This window comes from Felis catus, chromosome B1 (genome assembly GCF_018350175.1).
Source record: "Felis catus isolate Fca126 chromosome B1, F.catus_Fca126_mat1.0, whole genome shotgun sequence".
Taxonomy (NCBI): Eukaryota; Metazoa; Chordata; class Mammalia; order Carnivora; family Felidae; genus Felis; species Felis catus.
The window spans coordinates 82,214,461-82,236,164 of NC_058371.1; the positions used below are offsets into that span (position 1 = coordinate 82,214,461).

General features: G+C 37.7%; 1 protein-coding gene across 1 annotated transcript in view; it reads right to left on the reverse strand.

Annotated features, from left to right (window-relative positions):
* The window catches only part of HHIP (hedgehog interacting protein), a 95,776-nt gene that overhangs the window by 66,660 nt on the left and 7,412 nt on the right, over nt 1–21,704 (reverse strand). Inside the window, exons 3-4 of the mRNA XM_003984977.6 lie at nt 16,793–16,949; nt 15,660–15,861 (exon numbers count right to left, since the gene is read on the reverse strand). Of these exons, the coding sequence (XP_003985026.1) occupies nt 15,660–15,861; nt 16,793–16,949 (359 nt within the window). The remainder of the gene's footprint in view (nt 1–15,659; nt 15,862–16,792; nt 16,950–21,704) is intronic.

Below are 21,704 nucleotides of genomic sequence, written 5' to 3' on the forward strand. Positions count from 1 at the left end.
TGTAATACACTTATAGACAATAAAACTGAGCAGTGAAATACTTTTTTAAAGGGAAGAATTAAAAATACTGCCCCATTAAATGTCATCCAAAACTAATGGGAAAGGAAGGGAACTTGGACATTCATGCACATAAAACACGAACATCTGGGTCAACCAAGTTATGCCCTGATTATTAATGGACATTTCATTAATGATCACTTTGTATTTTTTATCTTGTAAAAAGGCATTATTTCCCAATGTTTTCAGTCTAATATAGCCAAATGAGGGTATATTTTTTTTAATCCAAAACTTAATCTGAATTCCTCTGTTTGATAATTTCAATGTACATTAGCATCCCAAAAAGCACAATAAAAACTTTCTCATGATGGAGACAATAAAAAAGTTGACAAGACTTGTTTTCAATAACTAAATGTTTTGTGAAAAATTAAATGTATTCTGATGCAATATCATCATTCATCTTTAATAGCTGCCATAAATTTTCAAGTGCCACAATAAATTCAAATTACCAAAATTATGGGATTAAATTTTCTACAGTGTTTTCCAAATGTCACCCAAGGCAGTCATAATTTAACTATAAGTCTGTTTTGAACTCATTTATATTTCAACTCACTAAATGTTTGGTATTAAAAATTAAATTGTTACGAATTATAGAAAGGGAAAAAATTAAATTGTAGAAATAAAAAGCTTACTGGCATGCTTCATCTGGAAGTTTAACCACAAATGTGGGGCTAACCCTATCTTGTGGGCACAAGAAAGGTCTCACTTTTCGTATGATATCCAACAATGTGACTAAATGCCTCCCAGAAATTTAGAATTAGAAATGCAAAGGTTAGATAAAGTTAAAGGTCATCCCTACAGGCAAGAGGGGGCCAGCTCCCTACCAAGTTTCTAGCAGACCTGCTTCCCTAGGGCACATCATAAAAGTAATTTACTGACAACTCACCTTACCAGGGGTCACTGGGGGCCTCAAGTCTTCTGGAATTCACTTTTAAGAAGCATGATTAAGTGGGGACAACTATTGGCCCTAAAGTATTTATGCCGAGAACAAATGTCTGTCAGAATTAAATTCTTTGTGTGTGGTGGTTTCAGACTTAAAAAAAGATGTGTGGCCTGATGAAAAGCACATATATTCTATTCACTGAATTAAATCTTAGAATGAATACTGGTTAATTGATTTATTAGGTTTTAAAAAAATACTCCAGAAATCCAAATAGACAACACAGTCTAACAAAGTGGAGAATGCATTTACCAAGTTAGCTAAATTATTTTCAATCTTTTCTAGTCCAGTTTTGTCTTATGCTGGAGGCAAAAAAACACATTCACATTATTTCAAAGAAAAATAAAAATGTCATTTAAACCGAGCCAAGAAACTTGACTTACTTAACAATTTTTGCAAGAAAACTGATTTCCTGATTAAAACAAATCTCCTGCTTTTCGTGTTTTTGATAGTGTTGACATGAAATATTCGGTTTAATATTAAGTTGGGATGGCTTTTCCACATTTAAAAAATTACTTAAGGTTAAAAGTGTGCATTGGACAAAATTAAAGCAGATTATCTGACACTGTGTGTGGGATACAGCTCTAATCTCTACAGTGCATGGAAACGAAGCTGGTACTTTCAATTGCACAGCACACATCTCAGTAATAACAGGGGATGAGGCATACAATTTCAAGGAACACCCACAATGAAAATTATTCTTTCCAAACAGCGAATTGTTTTGGAATAAGTTAGGTTAATTGGCACCATGGGATTTCTCTCAAAGAAACACAGAGCACTGAAATCCTTACAAGTGCAAGTAAAATGATCAAGCATTACTCTCTCTCCCTTTTCAATTTCTCACATCTAGTCTATTCTATCCACAACAAAATTAACTTTTGTAGATTCACAGGCAGGTAGAAAAGGAGATTGTTTTTTTGCCAGCTGAATTTATAGTCCCAAAGACTGGTTAGTTAAATGAGGTTCAGTTGCCGACCACAAAGAAGAAATTCACTGAGTATATCTGGGAATATTCTACTTGAGAGTGAATTATGGGTATTTTATAAGGCCATTATTTTATCATTTAAATGGTTAGAAATTCCCTGCAACAACATTTGCATATCCTTCTTATTAAAGGTCCATAGTTTTGTATTCTGTCATCTCTTTAATCCTCTCTGACTTCAAGACACCTAGATTTATTTGGCTTCTTGCATGCTAAATCCAAGTGGAATTATCCTTTACATTTTTTAATGTTTACTTATTTTTGACTGGGTGGGGGGACACAGAACCCAAAGCATGATCCAGGCTCTGAGCTGTCATCACAGAGCCCCACAAGGGTCTTGAACTCACGAGCCGTGAGATCATGACCTGAGCTGAAGCCAGATGCTCAACCAACTGAGCCACCCAGGCGATCCTAAGTGTAATTATCTTTTTAAAAAACAGTCATCGGACTCTTTTTCTCTACTTAAATTTGCATTTCCCAAGGAGGTATGTGTGTGCGCATGTGTGCACACATAGTTTTTGGTTGTGGTTATTATTTTCAGGAATTATCGTTTACAGCTGGCAGAGTGAGCCCTCTTCTTTATATTATCACAATTGATACTTTCCTATAATTTACAACCTTTCACCAGAACCCACTGAATGCTCTACACTGTTAATGTACCGAGTTTGAAAATTAGCACTTTAAAACTACGGGAAAGAAGGTAAATTCAGTGAACACTGTGTGTAAACGTGATTACATTAAATAGGATAAATTTCTAAATATTCCTCCAAGTACTGACCCACTGGAGGTTGGAACTGAAAGGAACTAAGCCATTATCGATCTGCTCATTTATAGGTGAGGAATCGAAGCTTGAGTGCTCAATGACAGGCCACATTCACAGGAGAGCTGGTGCTAGAAGTCAGTATTCCATATCCCTGCTTCCTCTCTTGCTCTTCCTCGTCTACTGTCAACAAGGCTGCTATTGATCTTGTTTAAACAGTTTAAGTCAAATCATGTCACTCTTCTGTTCAAAACGCTCCAATGATTCCCTATTTCTCTCAGAGTAAAAGCCAAAGACCCGAGAACATGTGAGACCCTGCATTAAATAATGAATACATACTTCCTGCCCCCACCAACACACAGATGCCCAACTCTGTGACCTCATCTCCTAGAACTAGTTTCTTCTTTCTTTCCCCAGCTCCAGAGTGGTCTCTTCCTCAGCCCACCTCAAGGTCAGAATAGATCTTTACCTTCAGACTTGAAGGTTTGAAAACTTAACCAGCCGTTATCCCTATACACTAAAGACATTGCCCTGCCATTATTAACCGAAACCTGAAGTCTCACTTCATGCTGAGTTATGCAGCTTTAATTGGAGTGATGATGATCATACAGAAGGTGAGGGCACTTATTGGTCAGCGTGGTAAGGTGTCCAGTAAGCTCTGCATTGGCAGACACTGATGGGGTTGCTGCATCAGGACAAAGGAGACAAAAACCAAAATAAAGCAAAGGTAGCCCCACACTCCCTGACTCTGGGCAAGCATGAAGCTCCCAGTGCCTGAGTCACACCGACTGCTTCTCTTTACTGTAATTCCCTCAGAAACAGTTGGGAGACTTGCACTGCTTTCTATTTCACAGAATTTAGAGCTAGAAAGGACCTAAGGTATCATTTAGCCCAGTCCTCTGACTTCAAAGATGAGGACCCAGAGATCCTAGAAGGCTAAGCAGACTGCTCTAGGTCACACAACCACTGGCAAAACTGGTACCCTTGTCTTGGCAGTGGATGAGTATTAAGGCCACGCAGTGATTAGTTCTCACACATACCCAAGTGAGGCGGGATATGACAGGAATGTAACACATTAGGGATCAAAGGTGTTGGAAATTGATGCTGTCACCAAAGGTTTTACTTAGTAGTGCCTCTAATGATTATTTACAAGAGAAGAAACTTACCTAATCAGTCATGTCCAAAAGTTTTGTTTTGTTTTTCTGCAGAAGTTTTATATGTATTGACATTTAATCAAAACTAAAATCTTAAAATAGACACACACACCACACACTCACACACGCACATGCACACACACACACACACACACACTCATACACAAGCTTCCTTGGACAAGGAGCCATTCATTGTCTTTATGTTGCAATTAAGGAGCTATGGCAGCTATTGGGTAAATCTTTTTGGAGCTAGCCGCATTACTGCAAGTCACAAAATTCTAACTAAGATCAGCCCCAGGTGACACGCACTGAGACCCTGGGTGTAAATACGTTATTAATGTCATGGGGTCAATCTGACCTTCCAAACCCCTGGAGATTTAAACAGAAGTTTGAATGGTGATTAAAAGAGGAAAAACCACAGCCGACTGCATAAGAGAGCAAATGAGCTACGTAGCTTTTTCAACCTCGGGTCACAGGCTTGAATCCAGTCTAAAATATAACTTATGACAGATGCTTGGTGACCTGTAGGTGGATGGAAGTCATTTCAAGTTTTGTTTCACCTTCTTCTGAACAGGTGTGTTCACATTTATCCAACAAAGATGGTTGAACTGTGAAAGCCTCATCATCAATTCTTTCATAGAAAACCTAAGATTTAATGGGAATTAAATTTGGTTATCTCTTCATCCTTTTTAGAATAGTGCTTTCCTAATTTTTTTCTAACTTCAAGAGTCTTCCATTGACACTACATACACTGTCTTTTCTTTTTTTTAGGAATTTTTTTGAACAGTTTCAAACTGTTGGCTAAGGATTTTTAGAACAGATGTGTTTTCCCTATCTAGAAATAGCCTGAGGACAGATGTAATTTTATTTAAGTTTGTGATCCATTTGGATCAAAGGTGCTTTAGGATAAGAGGCTGGTTTAGAAACAGCTTATTAGAATTAAAAAACAAAGTAAAGAATTTAGCTGCTCTTAAAGAGAGCTGGAATATTGGATATTTGGATATTTGAAAGGCGTACTTTTTCTCAAGAATTTACGGGGCCCCTGGGTGGCGTAGTCGGTTAAGCGTCCGACTTCAGCCAGGTCACGATCTCGCGGTCCGTGAGTTCGAGCCCCGCGTCAGGCTCTGGGCTGATGGCTCAGAGCCTGGAGCCTGTTTCCGATTCTGTGTCTCCCTCTCTCTCTGCCCCTCCCCCGTTCATGCTCTGTCTCTCTCTGTCCCAAGAAAAATAAAATAAAAACGTTGAAAAGAATTTTGTAACAATATATACAGTTAATATCTTTTGTCATAATGTTTCATTTTTATATTAGCTTCAGTTTATTGGGCTCAGTTCACATCAGATTAAATAATTTCAATTGCCAGCAATGATGTAATTAATCAAATTAATTGATGTTCTCTTTTCCTACATATATATATGTACGATAGAGTAATTAGCACATATTGTATCTTTAATGATGACTTTTTACAGAATTTCTGTGATCTGAAATATAGGCCTGTGGAATTACACATTATTTATTTTTTTGATTTTATCTTTCAATTTTAAAAATTTTATTTATTTTTATTTTTTTGGAGAGAGAGAGAGAGTGCATGGGAGAAAGGGGCAGAGGGACAGAGAGAGAGAGAATCTTAAGCAGGCTCCACACTCAGTGCAGAGCCCAACACGGGGCTCAATCCCACAACCCTGGGAACATGACCTGAGTCGAAATTAAGAGTTGAACACTCAACTGACTGAGTCACCCAGGCACCCTTACACATTATTTTAAAATGAGTGAATGGATGAACTTAAAATTAAATTGTATATGTCATGCCCAGATAGAAATGGAAATTAACCTGCTAAAGGACTCAAATTTTACCTCCCTTTCAATGGTAATTTCTGAGAGCCACTGTGACAAAATGTGTTGTCACCTGGTATCAGAAAGTCATGCTGGGAGAGGAAACTAGATGATTTCGAAAAAACATTTTCTGAAGCTTTTCTCATTATAATACATTACAGAATGGCCTTGATAAATAGCACTTTCTTTTTCTTTTTTTAAAAAAATTTTAAATGTTTGTTTTTGAGAGAGAGAGACAGACAGACAGAGAGAGAGAGAGAGAGAGAGAGAGAGAGCCTGATCAAGGAAGGGGCAGAGAGAGAGGGAGATACACAATCTGAAACAGGCTGAGCTGTCAGCACAGAGACCTACATGGAGTTTGAACTCACAAACCCGCGAGATCATGACCTGAGCTAAAGTCAGACTCAACTGACTGATCCACCCAGGCACCCCAGGACTTTATTTTTCAAAGCATATTTTGATTGCAAAGTCCAAAGCTGATTTTTATCTAGGCAGTGATCCAGTTTTTAAAAACACTTTATATATGTCCTCAGTTCTGGCCACCTTGACATTATGATAGTTCAACATAATCAGACTTTATAGACTTAAAAATAACCTAATGTCAATTGATGAATACTAGCAAGAAATAAACTAAAATGTATTATAGTAATTGATAACCTAATTATTGTAAATTATTATCATATATTATATAAATCAATCTATCTATATATCATATAAATACAAAAAGTAAAGAAGTCTATTAAAAGCAAAATGCTACATAAACAAGAGGGAGATAGTTGAGGTCATTGCATTTTTATATTCCTGTACCTGTTCTCTAGTACATTTCACTGATGTTTGTGGTTGCTTTTGTTTAACTTTGCAATTCTCCTTTAAAGTTCTATCTTCCCTGACCTCATGGTAAGTTTTAACTGATCTACTTTTTTCTTTTCTTTTCTTTCTTTCTTCTTTCTTCTTTCTTTCTTTCTTTCTTTCTTTCTTTCTTTCTTTCTTTCTTTTCTTTCTTCTTTCTTTCTTTCTTTCTTTCTTTCTTTCTTTCTTTCTTTCTTTCTTTCTTTCTCTTTTTTAATGTTTATTTATTTTGAGAGAGAGAGCCCAAATGGGAAAGTGGCAGAGAGAGAGAGAGACAGAGAGAATCCCAAGCAGGCTCTACACTTGGCGTGGAGCCTCACTGGGGCTTGGTCCCAGGACCATGAGATCATGACCTGAGGTGAAATCAAGAGTCAGATACTTAACCAACTGAGCCACCTAGGAACCCCTGATCTACTTTTCTAAAATAAAACAAAACAAAGCAAAGCAAAGCAAAGCAAAGCAAAACTTTGTTGAGTAATACACTCTCTGTATCATGACATTACATGTTAACTTCATAGCGACTTTGCCCAACTGCTTCCTTTCCAAATCCTGAGATTCTACATCTGTACTTTGAGTAATAGTTGCTAGTGGGCAAAAATATGTGCCTTCTTAGTTTTCAGTCCCAGTATATTTCCTTTGCAAATCCTACAATTTATTAACTCTATGGCAGATTGACACAAACCATGTTCCAAAATAAACACACAAAAAGACCTTCATTACTATAATATCCAGGTTGAGAAAAACTACTATGAAAGCAGGGAAATTCTGGTGAAAGGTTGCTGCTGTCCTCTTGGGTCAGCTGCTTTGTGCTTAACCATCCTTAGGCATGTGCCCTGAGGAACTCCAGAACTGGGGAATTTTGCATCGTGAGGTAGGCAGCAATGCCGTATACACCTACTAACAAGAGGCGATGCTGTAAAAATGAAGGTATGGTCTTTCCTAGTTACACACATAAATAAAAATACAGTCTAGGTTTATCTTTTTGAATTAAAGAAAACTCACACACATACATCAATAGCACTTTGTTTCCACGGGGCTGCCATGGAAACAAAGTGAAATTGTGCATATAAAGTGTTAGGTGCAACCTTTTATTATCTCTGTTTTACAGATGAAGAAACTAAGACTAGAGAGATCTGCCTAAGGCCAAACAATCAGCACAGGGCGGGGACCCAGTGCCTGGAACCCAAGTTTGTATGCTTGACGCTGGATCTAGGCTGTCTGCCTCTTCACTGTCCTGCCAGCCCAGTGGAGCACTACTGAGTGCCTGTCACCAATCTCTGTTTCTGGAACGCACCTCTCCGTCCTTCCTCCCATGCAGTCAGCTGACCAAAGGCACAGAACAGGAGAGCGCTGGGGTTGAGAGCGTCGCATCAGATAGCTGCCTTGGAAATCCGGCCCTGGTGCTGGCTAGCTGTGCTATGCTGGGCAGTTTACCTAACCTCTGGGCCTCAGACTCTTCGTCTGTGAAATGGGATATTAACATATGCCTCACAGAGTTATGCCAGGATTACAGAGGTAATCTGTGTCATGGCTTAGCAAAGGAAGTGCTGGAGAAATGGCGGTTACGATTAGTAAGAATGCAGACTGCAGTATACTTGTTAACGCAGCTTGCTTGAGGACTGTAGTTTTGGGAAAGAACGCTATTGAATGTCTCTAAAAGGGAGTGCTGTGCTACTTTCTACTCTTTACAGATAGTTTGGGATGCCTGCTATTTCCTTTTCATTAGATAATGCAGCCACTAGAAAGCAATGACAGGTGGTAGCAACAATAGCTCTTCTTCCCTTTCTAGTCAGATATGTGAGGTGGCGGCAGCCATGTTCACACAGATGCTTTCTAAGAGTGGCAGAGACCTCCTCTGGGGTCCAGATTTCTTAGTTTTTCACTTGTTTTAATGATGACCACAGACTTCTGAGATTTATAGGCTCTATTTCCTCTGCCCTTCAAGTCTTAGATAAATATAAAGACATTAATGTAAAAACTTTCCTCACCTCAGCTGTGACTTATGGGATCTAAAATGTAGGAGAAGGCAGACCTTTCTCTGTTCAACTGGAGGGACATTACATCTGCCATTCAGTTTCTGCTTCAGTAAAAAACATGATACATGATGGAAAATAATTTATAGATTAAACTGGCTTACACTGGCATGCACCATATATACGCTCATTTATATTTATTAAAATGTTTTATCAATAACAATGCAAATGCCAAAATAAAGAAATAAGAACACCAGAAATGAAAACCAACTTAACCAAACAAAAAATTACACTGAGATTATTTCACATTACCAAGGGACTTTTTGCTTTCCGTAAAATAATTTCTCTGTGGACATTTGCAGATTTCAGATGAGATTAAACTTATAGGAAAATTAAAAACATTTTTCACAGAGTACAGGGCATTCTGATGTAAAGTGTCAGCTACACTCAATAAAAAAAAAAGAGAGTTGGGTTTAATACCATATCGTTAATTACTTACTACCTTGATATAAAAAAAATAACTGAGGACCCAAATTTTACTTGCAATCTACATTTTGCTTACATTTTAACTTAATGGTTTGGAACCAGAATGTTAAACGTCAAAAAAGGGAAGGCATTTTAAAGCTTTTGTTTGGAGGAGGACTATTTAGTTAACTCTCTACCCACTTTCCGAATGAAGTTACCTAATGGTTATTTCCACCACTATAGCAATTCTCTTTTAATGCAGTAATTTCATCAAACACTTTAAATATTAAATATCAAACACTTTTAAATTTTGTCATATATACAAAAACATTTTAGGATGGTGATTCTTCTATTGTAATATTTATCAAATATATCTTGCAGCTTTCTTTCAAGGGAACACATGCTTTCTTCCAACCTAAAGTATGCTTAAAAGCAGACTTCTAATGATTTTCTGAGGAAGTATGTGACACATGGTCCAATCACAGCCATATGCATACGTGTGCATGCTATGTTCCACTGCACTTTTGGGAAGTAAATTGCTTCTCACTTCTGCCCTCACTTATTTCACTCGAGCAAAAATATACTGACATTCCAGAGGCTGCATCAAGACAGCAAGTTAAAGGCAGAGAAAAACATGAAAGGTTAAGTCTCGGACAAACTTTCAAGAAGCAGGACATCAGCCCTGATGGGTTGACGAGCACTTGGATTTCATTAAACTTTCGATGCTCATAATTATGCGTGTGATTTACAAGCATGTGAAATCAGAGGCTGCCCCACTGGGGCTTGCCCCGGCACACCCTGCGTCCTCCTCCACATGCTCCTGTAGCTCCCCGGCGCCCGGGCCACTGTCTCTCAAGAGTCCCACCTCAATGGGCTCAGTCACCCGGACAATCAGCAGCTTTCAGCCTTATGTCCTCTCCTCCCCTGGTAAAAGGATTGCTTCGAAAAGCATCTTTTGAAATGAGGATCCAAGTAGATAGAGAGGGACAGGAGTCCAGTCACACTTGTTCCAGTGATAGACAAGTCTTTCGGCTTTGTCTGCTGCACTCTGCAAGCCAAAAGGGCTGCTGTGGGTGTGAGCCCCTCCGTCTTCTGGCCGCTCATGAGAACTGAGTGGCAGAGAAAGCTGTGTGTTAGTTTCCTTGAGGGGCCACCCTGTAGGTAACAGGTGCAGGCTTGTCCTTACTACACACACACAAAGCTAAGGCTGACTTTCAGATCCTTGGTAGTCAGGAGAACTTTGGTAAAATTACACTAGAGTAGCTTTTGGTGTCATTTTTACAAGGGTTTATAGATATAAAAGCAAATTGCATATTTGAGGGACAGGAATGATAATGTTTTGCCAATTAGCTGAATACCAGCGCCCAAAAGGAACAAAAACAGGAAAAATTTAATGGGCAAAGCAATTGTTCAAACAGAATTATTGAGATTTTAAATACTATTTTTCAAAACTTTAAGAATCTTACATGGCACGAAAATTAACTCCTCTCTTCACTCAAAGTGGACAAGTAATATGTATAGGCCAATTAAGTGATAAGAAGTATGGGGCAAATGACAACCAGTATTCAACCATTTGTTCTTAGTGGTCGTTTCAGTAATAACACTTGGGCATTATCTGGGCAGAGAAAAATGTGTCTCATTCAACATGTAACTGACCCAGGGGTTTGGTTCAGTCTAGATCAGTGGCTCTCAAATTGGCTACACATTGAAATCACTTGGGAAAGCTTTAAAAACATACCCATGCCTCAGTCCCAATCCCAGACAGGGGGGGATTTAATTTGGGCAGCAGCAATTTTGAAAGCTCTCTCAGGCAATTATACTGTGCATCCATTCTTTTATTTTTTATTTTTATTTTTTTACATTTATGTATTTTTGAGAGACAGAGAGACACAGAGACAGAGTACAAGTGGGGGAGGGGCAGAGAGAGAAGGAGACACAGAATCTGAAGCAGGCTCCAGGCTCGGAGCTGTCAGCACAGAGCCCAACACGGGGCTCGAACTCACAAACCGTGACATCATGACCTGAGCTAAAGTCAGAGGCTTAACCCACTGAGCCACCCAGGCGCCCCTACTGTGCATCCATTCTTGAGAAGCACGGGTTTGTCATTTCCAAAGACTTCAGATGGATGAAGTTGGTTCTGGCACTTGCCAGAAAATCTGACTCAGAATTCAGACAGAAGCTCAATTTAAAGATTTCACAGTACCAGTATCTCTTACTTTTAAATGTTTATTTTTAAGAGAGAGAGAGAGGGAGAGAGACTGAGACAGAGACTGAGCATAAGCAAGGGAGGGCAGAGAGAGAGGGACACACAGAATCTGAAGCAGGCTCCAGACTCTGAGCTGTCAGCACAGAGCCCAATGTGGGGCTGGAACCCACGAACCAGGTGATCATGACCTGAGCCGAAGTCAGATGTTTAACCCAGTGAGCCACCCAGGTGCCCCTCACACTACCAGTATCTTAAAGAAATTTTTACCTGGGGAGATAGAGAGTATAATTTTTTAAATTTCTCCCTTTGGGATAAAACAACAACAAACAATGCATGTGCACACATATATACATCCACAAATGATGATTTTAAAAACTGCTCACCAGCTGAACACTTGGGTCATTCTTCAGTGTCAGTATTAGTAGTTAGCTTCTACAGTGTACTATAATCAAAACTCGATCAAATCACTACATACTTTTAGAACATTTTTTCTGGGGCACCTGGGTGGCTTAGTTGGTTAAGTGTCTGTCTTCAGCTCAGGTCATGATCTTGTGGTCTGTGAGTTCAAGCCCCGGGTCAAGCTCTGTACTGACAGCTCAAAACCTGGAACCTGCTTTGGGTTCTGTGTCTCCCTCTCTCTCTGCCCCTCCCCCACTTGTGCTCTGTCTCTGTCTCTCTCTCTCTCTCTCTCTCAAAAATAAATAAGTGTTAAAAAAAATTAAAAGATTTTTCTGACTCACTCTTCATTTGGCAACGTCACAAACCCCAGTCTTCTAGGATTTGAGTTGTGAATAGAATTGTCTTTTCTCAAATAAAATGATAGTTTAAATTCATACGGCATAGAATTTATTCCATTAATCCAACTCCACAATTTATTTCCTATAGCAAAAAGAAGTCTTTAGCTTGTGTTTTGCAGTTTTGCATCTAACTTTGGTGAGACAGACAATTGTGTGTACTGAAATCTCCTGCAATATAGGCAGCACAATTTGGGTTTTTAAAAAAAAGACAACATATTTTTAGCTTCAGACAGGACCATTTAGGGAAGAGTTGACTAAGTTCCCTAGATGGTTGGCTATGTGGATGGCACTTCTGTGAAGTAGTTTTAAGAATCAGAGCTGGTAAAGGTTTGAGGATATCAACCAAGTCCAACTCCTTGCCACAAAAAGGTCAGTCCATTACCAGGTGGTAGAAACCCCTGTCGATTTTTACTTGACCATTAACAGAAAAGGAATTCCAGATTCCCCTCTAGCAAGCCCTAGCTTTTAGAAACTCTTATAATCAGGAATTCCTCTTTATGTTTGATTTAATATACTCAGACTGGTCACCAATAACTGTCATGGAGGGATCTTCAAGGTGGTTTGTCTTGTTTTCATTTCAAACATACGAAGGTTGGGGTTAGTATACATTACTAATTTCTGTGAACGGAGTATTGCAATCAATACCTTAGTTAAAACAGCTTTATGTCCTCTCTTAGAATTTTAAAAAGGAAAGAACAGAGAAGTGATATACATAATAATTTTTGAGACTTCTATTTGTGTCATTTATACAAAATGATTGTTGACACAGAATACTGTCATGAACACACTAACTATTCATACATCAAGAAGCCTAAAAAAACTACTGTGAAATAGTTTGAAAATGTTTTTACTCCAGAAGTCTCTGAGGGCATATCACAAAAATCAGTGGTGTGACCAATTCATGAATGTGTTGGCATCTGCCCCATCATACCAACGACAGCCTCTCCTAATACTTCCAACTCATGACTCGAGATGGAAGTTTCATGAAGCCTAAGATAAAGGACAGATCACCTATCTGAGGGAACAAGGCTGTGGTATCATTACTCACTACCCAGTACACACTCAAAAATCCATGTGATAGATTCCTATCTTACTGACATCACTAGTGCCAAACTTCAAGGGAATTCAAATATTGCACTTTAAAACATGTCATGTCATATATTCTACAAATGCAGAATAATGGATTTTGAAGTTTATATTTAAGCCCTAAAAGCCTTGGAACTATCATAAGAAAGAAGACACAAGGGCTTCTCCAGAATTTCCAGAGGCCTGCAGAACATAGATAGCACAGAACCATAGCACTGTCATAACCTGGCTTATACAATTTCATTGCATGATAAAATGTCTCAAAGTCAGAGAAGATAAACTTTCATTCATTACACCAACGAATGGGCACAAACTGAAGCGGAGGCGTTCCGAAGGAACCCTAATTAAGAGGCAGTCATTCTTTAGGTAGTTAAAGTAGAAACAAGAATATCAGTTCTTTACTTCTTACAACAAAATTGAGCTCATTTCTAACACCTACATTTTACCATTCATTATCTTTTTAATACCAACATTGTTATTCAAAAAATACATAAAAGCTGTGTGTTATTCTTTTTTTTAAAAAAATGTTTATTTATTTTTGAGAGAGAGAGGGAGACAGAGGATCTGAAGTGGGTTCTGCACTGGCAGCTCAGGGCCAATACGGGGCTTGAGCTGAGATCATGATCTGAGCCAAAGTTGGACGCTTAACTGACAGGTGCCCCTATATGTTATTCATTCAAATACCTGAAAACATATCCTAAAGCCATTGGCAAGATGTGTAATGATCTATGTCCCCATCTCAGTAATGCTCTGTGAATGGATGTTAAGGAAGTCATTCATGAGCAGGTTAAATAATACATACAAGAATGATAAAGCACATTATTTACAATGATAAAAAGGAAACACTTCATAATTAGGAAATGGAATACCTGGAGGAGATAAAAACTAGGTTTTTGAGAAAAGTTTTCAAATTTGGTAATATACTCATGACATATTGTTATGTCAAAAAAAGAAGGTTAAAAAGATGTATATATGGTTTGATTTCAAATTTATTTTAAAGCTGCTTAGGGAAAAAGCTGCAAGGAAACATATTTTTGTGTGTTTCCACATTTATTGATATGGACCTGTGTTACCTTTGTAGTCAGGATAAGTTCATCTAATTTTAATATAAAAGTTGGAGGTATATCAAAATGTAAGTAGTGATATTCTTTACCTGATGAGATGATAGGTGATGATTTTTAAAATGCAGTCCCAATTTTTTCTTTCCTAGAGAGTATAACTTTCACAGTAAGAAAAATACACTGCTAGTGAGTAATGTATTTGCTGCCGTATCTTAATTCTTTGTTCTTTTAGGTACACTGGCAGTGAATTATCAGAACACATTCCAAAAAGTATTTATTGAAGTCTTATGTGCAAAACACAAATGCTTCGTTTTAAGAGACTTTTGATGATCTGCTGTGAAGTCTAATGAAAACTTTTACTGGAAGAAAGTTGAAACTACTGAGTTAAACAGGTTTTCCAAATGATCTGTGTGTTGGTGCTGAAGTACTTTTCCTTAAAGGACCAAAAGTACCATAAGGTACTTCTCATATGCAGGATGTCTTAGTGACACTGACAACACACTCTTGAAGCAGGGTGGTGTCAATGATGTGGCAATCCCTATATTCTAATGGAATCGTTCTAATGATTTTAAATGGTAGGTAATGAATTGGTGTGAGCAATATACCTGTATTTTTCCCCGACTGTTTCTTCTGGTTTTGATGTTCTTACCTTTGAATAGAGCTCAACAAAGCAAGGAGGAGTTTATTTCTCTACGAGTAGAAGAGTATAAATCCTCCTTTGATTTCTTTCCCCAGGTAAGACATGACAAAAATAACCAGTTCTTCCCAAATCATACTGTTAGTTTGTTTCAACCTAACTTAGTCATGAGCTGTTGAATGTGCCTCAGTTTTAAAATGCCACAATTTGCTTTACAGCTTATACTGCCAACATTATAGCATGTCACACTCTTGTAAAACAAACTTGACAATAATTTTATTTATATGCCGCTAGATTATTTAACATGAGAATTCAATCGGAGAAGTGAGAAAGAAGGCAATATGTGCATATGTAATATAAAGATGGCTAATTATAGATTAAAACATTTGACTTACCTGCAAAAACATTGTACAAGGAAGGCACAGAATAAGTAGCATTTTTTTATGACACAGACTCACAAACAGATGCGGGAAAAGAATGGTTTGCTGTTGCCCAAATAACCAAAAGACCTCTTTGTTTCTACTAGCAAATGCTGATACACAATTCTACGCATTATGCCTGTCAAACAACATTTAAACACATACTATATAAAACCAAGACTTAGTTTAAATGTGTAAATTACATAGGGAAAGCATGTCAAGATATCAATCTCATTGCACTGCTTAATAGTCACCAAATAACATTAGACATTTAATGCCACTGTCCCAATTCAGTTGCCATAATTCTTGTTCCCTTATGTTGTCTCCTTATTTTCTCCTTAAATATTCTTTCTTTTATTACAAATACCTCCGGTGAGAATGATAACACTAAAATAAAATTAACATAGCCAGAGCAAAGATAAATAAAATTTAAAAAGCCAACCTTTATTCCACTTTGAACAAGTTTGTGAATGTCCAAATAAGGCTCCTTGAAAATTTCTCCTTCGGGGGTAAGTATCTTCACGTAACCTTCTTTTTCCAGAATGAAGAGCCGGTGCGAGCCGTCCCCGCTGTGCAGGGCACCGACAGGCTGGCGCAGCCCATTCACCACCTCCTGGATACAGAAGCAGTTGTGTTTGTGCTTCCTAAACAAGTTAAAGAAAACCAGTAAGCTTTTCTTGAGGTGAGGGAGGCAAAGGATGCACTTAACATCCTTTTCAAAAGGTACTTCCTCTAGGAATCAATGGTTTTGAGAATCAGGAGGTGCCGTTAACCCCAAAAGTCACAACAGGACTCTTTTAAATTGCTTTCAGTGGAACACATAAAACAGCCTTCTACCAAAAAGTCCAAGAGAGAGTCAACATAAAAATGCTACATCTTTTAAAATTGCAGAAGCTCATTATCTTATCTTTGAGTGACTATAATTAAAATGAGCTTTACTCACAATAATTAAGCCTTACAGAAAGGCCCTCAGAGAGAAGGTTTTAAGATCTATTTATAAAACTTTGATTTGCTAATGATAATTGTGCTGAATATTTCCATAAGCTAACAATAAGCATAAAGTTCAAGTTTAAAACTGTAATCATGAGGGGCGCCTGGGTGGTGCAGTCGGTTAAGCGTCCGACTTCAGCCAGGTCACGATCTCGCGGTCCGGGAGTTCGAGCCCCGCGTCAGGCTCTGGGCTGATGGCTCAGAGCCTGGAGCCTGTTTCCGATTCTGTGTCTCCCTCTCTCTCTGCCCCTCCCCCGTTCATGCTCTGTCTCTCTCTGTCCCAAAAATAAATAAACGTTGGAAAAAAAAAAATAAAAAAAAAAAACTGTAATCATGAAATTCACAGGAATCATAGAGAAGCCAAACTCATGATAATAAAAGATTAGTAGTCTAAGCATTAAACGCTTTTAAGGGAACATGATATTAGAGAAGCAAACTATCCAAAAGAAAGAAAAAAGCATCTGGAGGATATAGCTGCTGGAATCAAGCACAGAAACAGTTGATTCACTAATAAAACCGCAAGATTTGTCAGTTGGTATTTTGTTTTTGTTTTTTTTAAATTAAAGAGCATTTATCTTTATGAACCTGCTGATCTCTTCCACTTTGTCATATTCTTCCATCTGGTCCAAGTAGTTAGATGCTGGTCCTCTGATTTGTTTTCTTGGAAAATCTGGAAAGCACAACCCACCATCTTTTCTTGCATAGTAAAAGCAAAACTCATCAGCAGTAGTTTGAAGGAAACCTTTAAAGAAATGCAAAAGACTCATTAGAGATATCTAGTGTCACAGTAAAAACATCCTATATGAAAGATAAAATAGAGTAAGAGATTTTTTAGAAAGTATATGAATATCCTAGGAAAATAATAAAAAGAATGAAAACTAATCTTTTTTTTTTGCTTGGGATTTCTATTTTTTTCAAAAAAATTTTAAGAATTTCAATTAAAATGGAGTAATATTGCATTGGCTATTTTAAAAGACTCATCTGAAATACACATAATACAAATCCAGCATTAATCTTGTTATTGTTATTGACTGTTTGCAAGATTCTATGGTATGTATGTTGTACGTTTATCTGATCACTATTCAGCATTTTCCCCCAGAGCAAAAATAACTTATTAAGAAGAACAAATTAGAGTGAAAGAAGAGATAGGCTATTAGGTGCTGATTTTGGTCATTTTACATATTTTTTTTTGTACTGTCGCTCACATATGATTAAATAATAAATCTAATGAATATCACAAGGTCATTAGATGCTATAAGTGACTGGCTGACAGTAATTGTGCTAAGAACAGAGTCTCCATTTTCAAATATGTAGGTGCCTTTTTCCTACACCTCACTTTATATAAAATAATGATTATTTTGTAAAACAAAACTATACTTAATATATCCCTTCAATCTTCTCAATCAGAAAGTTGGTATACCACCCCTCACTGAAAAACAAACAAACAAACAAACAAACAAACAAACAAACAAGGATAACAAGCCAAAACAAAAATGCAAAATAGACTTACTTAAGGAAGTCTGAAAGAAAGCTGTTTTCTCTTTTCTTACATATTAATAATTTTTTATCAAATAAAAACAGCTATACTTGACTAAAAAAAGAAGAGGACTTGATGACAAAAAAGAATTTTGACATTACTCTCACAATTTGAGTCATCAAGTATTGGCTTTTTTTGTGGTGGAGGGCATACTAATAAGATTCACTTCCATATCCTGATGATTTCTGCTCTCAGAATATGATATGGCTACCAGAATCGACCTCATATGATGTCCTAACTTCTTGCTTCTGGTGTCATATCTTTATGCATAATGTTTTGATTTTTTACCTAACAAATTAGATTACTGTACACCTATCAGCTTTGTGATAAAGGCACCTTATAACTTAGCTGATATTTAGAAGTGGTTAATGGGTCCAGGTTTGTAAGGATTTCTAAAAACAAGAATTGGGGACCAATTCTTAACCAAGTGAGACTTACCAATGAAACATGAAAGACTAAAAGTTTATTTTCTATGCCCTTGACCTAGGTCCTCTCAAACCTAAAACTAATCTTATAATTCTGAGGATCTTGGTGTACGTTTTCACCTAACTTTTGAGTAAAATGTATCACCTCTAAATTTCTGAGACAGACTCTTCAAGGCCAATATCTGACTAGGCTACTAAGAAGCATCTTAACCTTGGAAACCAGGCAAGTGAGAGCAGATGTCCTTGGGAGTTGTGTGTGTGTATGCGTGCGTGTGTGTGTGTGTGTGTGTGTGTATGGGGGTATGGGAGGTGAGACTGAAAGTCGGCATAGTAGCTGGGAGGGGTGCTCCACACGAGGGGCAAGGCAGCTGCAAGGAGGTTATCTTTCTTTGAAAAAATTCAGGGATTAGAAATTGGGGAGAGGAATGAAGGCTGCACAGCATTTACTCTTCTTCAGCAAGTAACTGTTTACAAAAGATAACTTTCTCCTCCATTCTTTTCTGGCTAAGAATATACATGAAAACTGCCCAGTAGTGTTGAACGATCATATCTGAGGTGAAAAGAAGAGAAGGAGAATGGAGTTGTTAAATCAAACCTTTTGCAGTTTTGGGCTAGATCGTTTTTTGGATACACACACACACCTACACACACACACACACACACACACATACATACACACATACACACAGATACATACACACACAAACACACACACACACAAACACACACACACACAGCTCCCATCAGGCAGCAAGATCTCCATGCCAATATTATGCACACAGGAATACTGTCATACTATGTATATACTTATAACTGAATGTGAAAATGAGAAAATTTGTTTCAACATGATGGTTGCCTGCAGGATCACCAAAAAAAAAAAAAATTCAAAGTGTAACTGAGAAGAAATTTCAAATTTGCTTTAAAAAAAACCCCCTGTATTCCAGCATCATAGTCTGCAAACCAATACCATCTTAAGGAGAAATTAAACAATGCTGATGGCTGATTCCATTTTACAAGGAGTTATTAGCTGGGGACAAACATGCGGAAGTGAGAAATCGTTTTCAAATAGAACATCTAAAGATTAATTAAGTACAGATTCATAAACTCTACGGCTCCAGAGGTACTATGTTCTCTTACCAAATCAAAAGGAGAACAAAAACAAAACTGGGATTAACAATGAATTATTCCTAGCTTTTTATAGAATCTCACTATACTGAACAAGTGTGAAGGAGGGAGTCAACTCAAAAGACTTTTACATAAAGATATGGGTATTTTCTCATAATTACACACATCTAACATTTTCATTAATACTTTACAATGATCTGATTTTGTGGACAGTGATGAATAAGATATATTTTGCTGTGAAGAGCTAAAAGGGACCTGGCTTCAGGACACTGGGCTTACATTTACTGCCAGGGAAGATAGAATTTACCAAATAGTACCCTTTTATTTGGAACAATACCCTGAAGAGCATTTTACTGAAGGTGGGTGTTTAGTTCAGCCTGTATCATCACAGTATCATCAAGTCTACTAATGATGGAAGTACACAGATTATTCCAGCAGCTGTATTTTTTTTAAACTCCTGATAATTTATCAAATGTCCTGGAGCGGGATGAATCCAGTCCTACTATACCACAAAGCACCCCATAACATGCTCATGTAAACAAATATTCTCTGTGGAGTATTCTAAGCTCTAGCGTTTCTCTCAGAATGTATGCCAGAGAAAAGTTACTTTTCCTCCTTATATATGCTGTTCAGCAAATAAAGAAAGAAACGAAATGAAACCCATTGTTAGTAAGGCCTGCACTTGACAGCATTTTCTAATAGAGGTAGTGGATTTTGATGTATCCATCCATTCCGTCTGGCTTGCTCTCGTGGGGAAGACACATGTATAAGATATCTCTCTGGGGTCAGAAGTGGCTATGGACTAGAGAGACTCAGTGGAATCAAACCCTTGACCTTGGCCTCATTAGCAACAGGATTAAACCAATCGAACTAATTGTATACTGACATTTCACACTAAATCACCTACAGCTGAAGAGATGACAGTCCGAGAGTGATAAAAAGTGTATCATGATACTCGTGATAACAACTGTAAAGGAGGAAGCAAGGCCCATGTCTGTCCTTTTGTACACTTCCCAGAGAGTGCACTATGCCATCACTGAGTGAACAGGAAAGCATCTACTCCGTTCATCACAGTGCAGCAGGAGAAAAGGCCTGTGATGCTGAGCAAGAAGCTCCTGTGCGGGTTTTTTTTTTTTTTCCAAATGCAATTTTGTTATTTTTAGAAGTTTTAAGAATTTACTTCCCTAAGTCAACTCACAACTGGTGAATATTATGATTAATAAAACACTAGTATATCCTCACTATATTAATTTTTAAACTTTTCTCGTTTTTTGGAAAATAGGCACACCATGAATGTTTCTGAATTAAAGTTTCTAAAGAGTTTCTTTCAGCTGTACCTGTATTCCCAAGTGACTGGTGGTGCTTTCTGAAAGTCATGAAGGTGAAGCAAAGGGGTAGATCATTTATGTATTTATTTCTTTACGTTCTGGGCAATGGAGGGAAATGAAGACATTTTAGAAATTATTTTTCCTCTCTCTCAACCCCTTTTAGCATTTGCCTTAGTGCTGCATTTTAAGTTTCTGATTTGCAGAAAGATGAGGCTGTTCATGAGAATAGTCAAATATATCGACTTCTTATAAGAAAGAATCACAAAGTAGCTGTTTTTTGCAACTTTGAACTCCAGAGAAAAGTTACACCATGTCATTAAGTAAACTTGAGAAGGTGAAAATATTAAAAATTTGCTTTGAGAGCAATTTCTGAAAGATAATTGTTCTAGAATTGTAAAGAGCCTTCTGTGTTGGGGCAAGGGCTGAGGGGAGGATTACCATCTTCTCTATCTATCATACTTCAGAAAATGGTCAACTGTGTGCCAAGGATCAGTCTGGCTAACAAATTGATTAACATAAATTAACACAAAGAATGTGTTATTACAACTCACTTTTGCGACAAGTATTCAGGATGATTATTAGCATTTGACGGAGGCAGGAGAAGCCCCCCCCTGCTTGTTGCTAAAGCCTGTAGCCTGTCCCTGGGAAGCACCCTTGCTGCTCTCTCTACCACTGGAGTAGAGCTTTCATCTGGTTATCTTTCAAGGCAGCCTGGGTGGCCACCAAAAGCACTTGACATCTTGATGCACTTCAGCAGTTTTACATATATACAAACTTTGTAGAAAAATAAATTTGTCATTCGTCACCACATATGTTGATCTGGGGAGCGAGGTGCTTGCAGTTCTGGCTCCTGAGCTGTTTGCTACACTCTTTCTTCTGCTAGATATTGCTTTTTGTTGTTTGTTTTGGAAGCTAAAATAACTTCACATAGATGGAGACTTTCTGGGTGAGTCTTTAAATACAGCATAGTTGTATTTATCTCCAGTAGATAAAGGTAGAGGAAAATGGGAAGTGTCGGTGTTCTTTTCAACTTACATTGGTAAAGGCAAACCTTCAAGACTTGAAATTTGCAGCAAACCTTT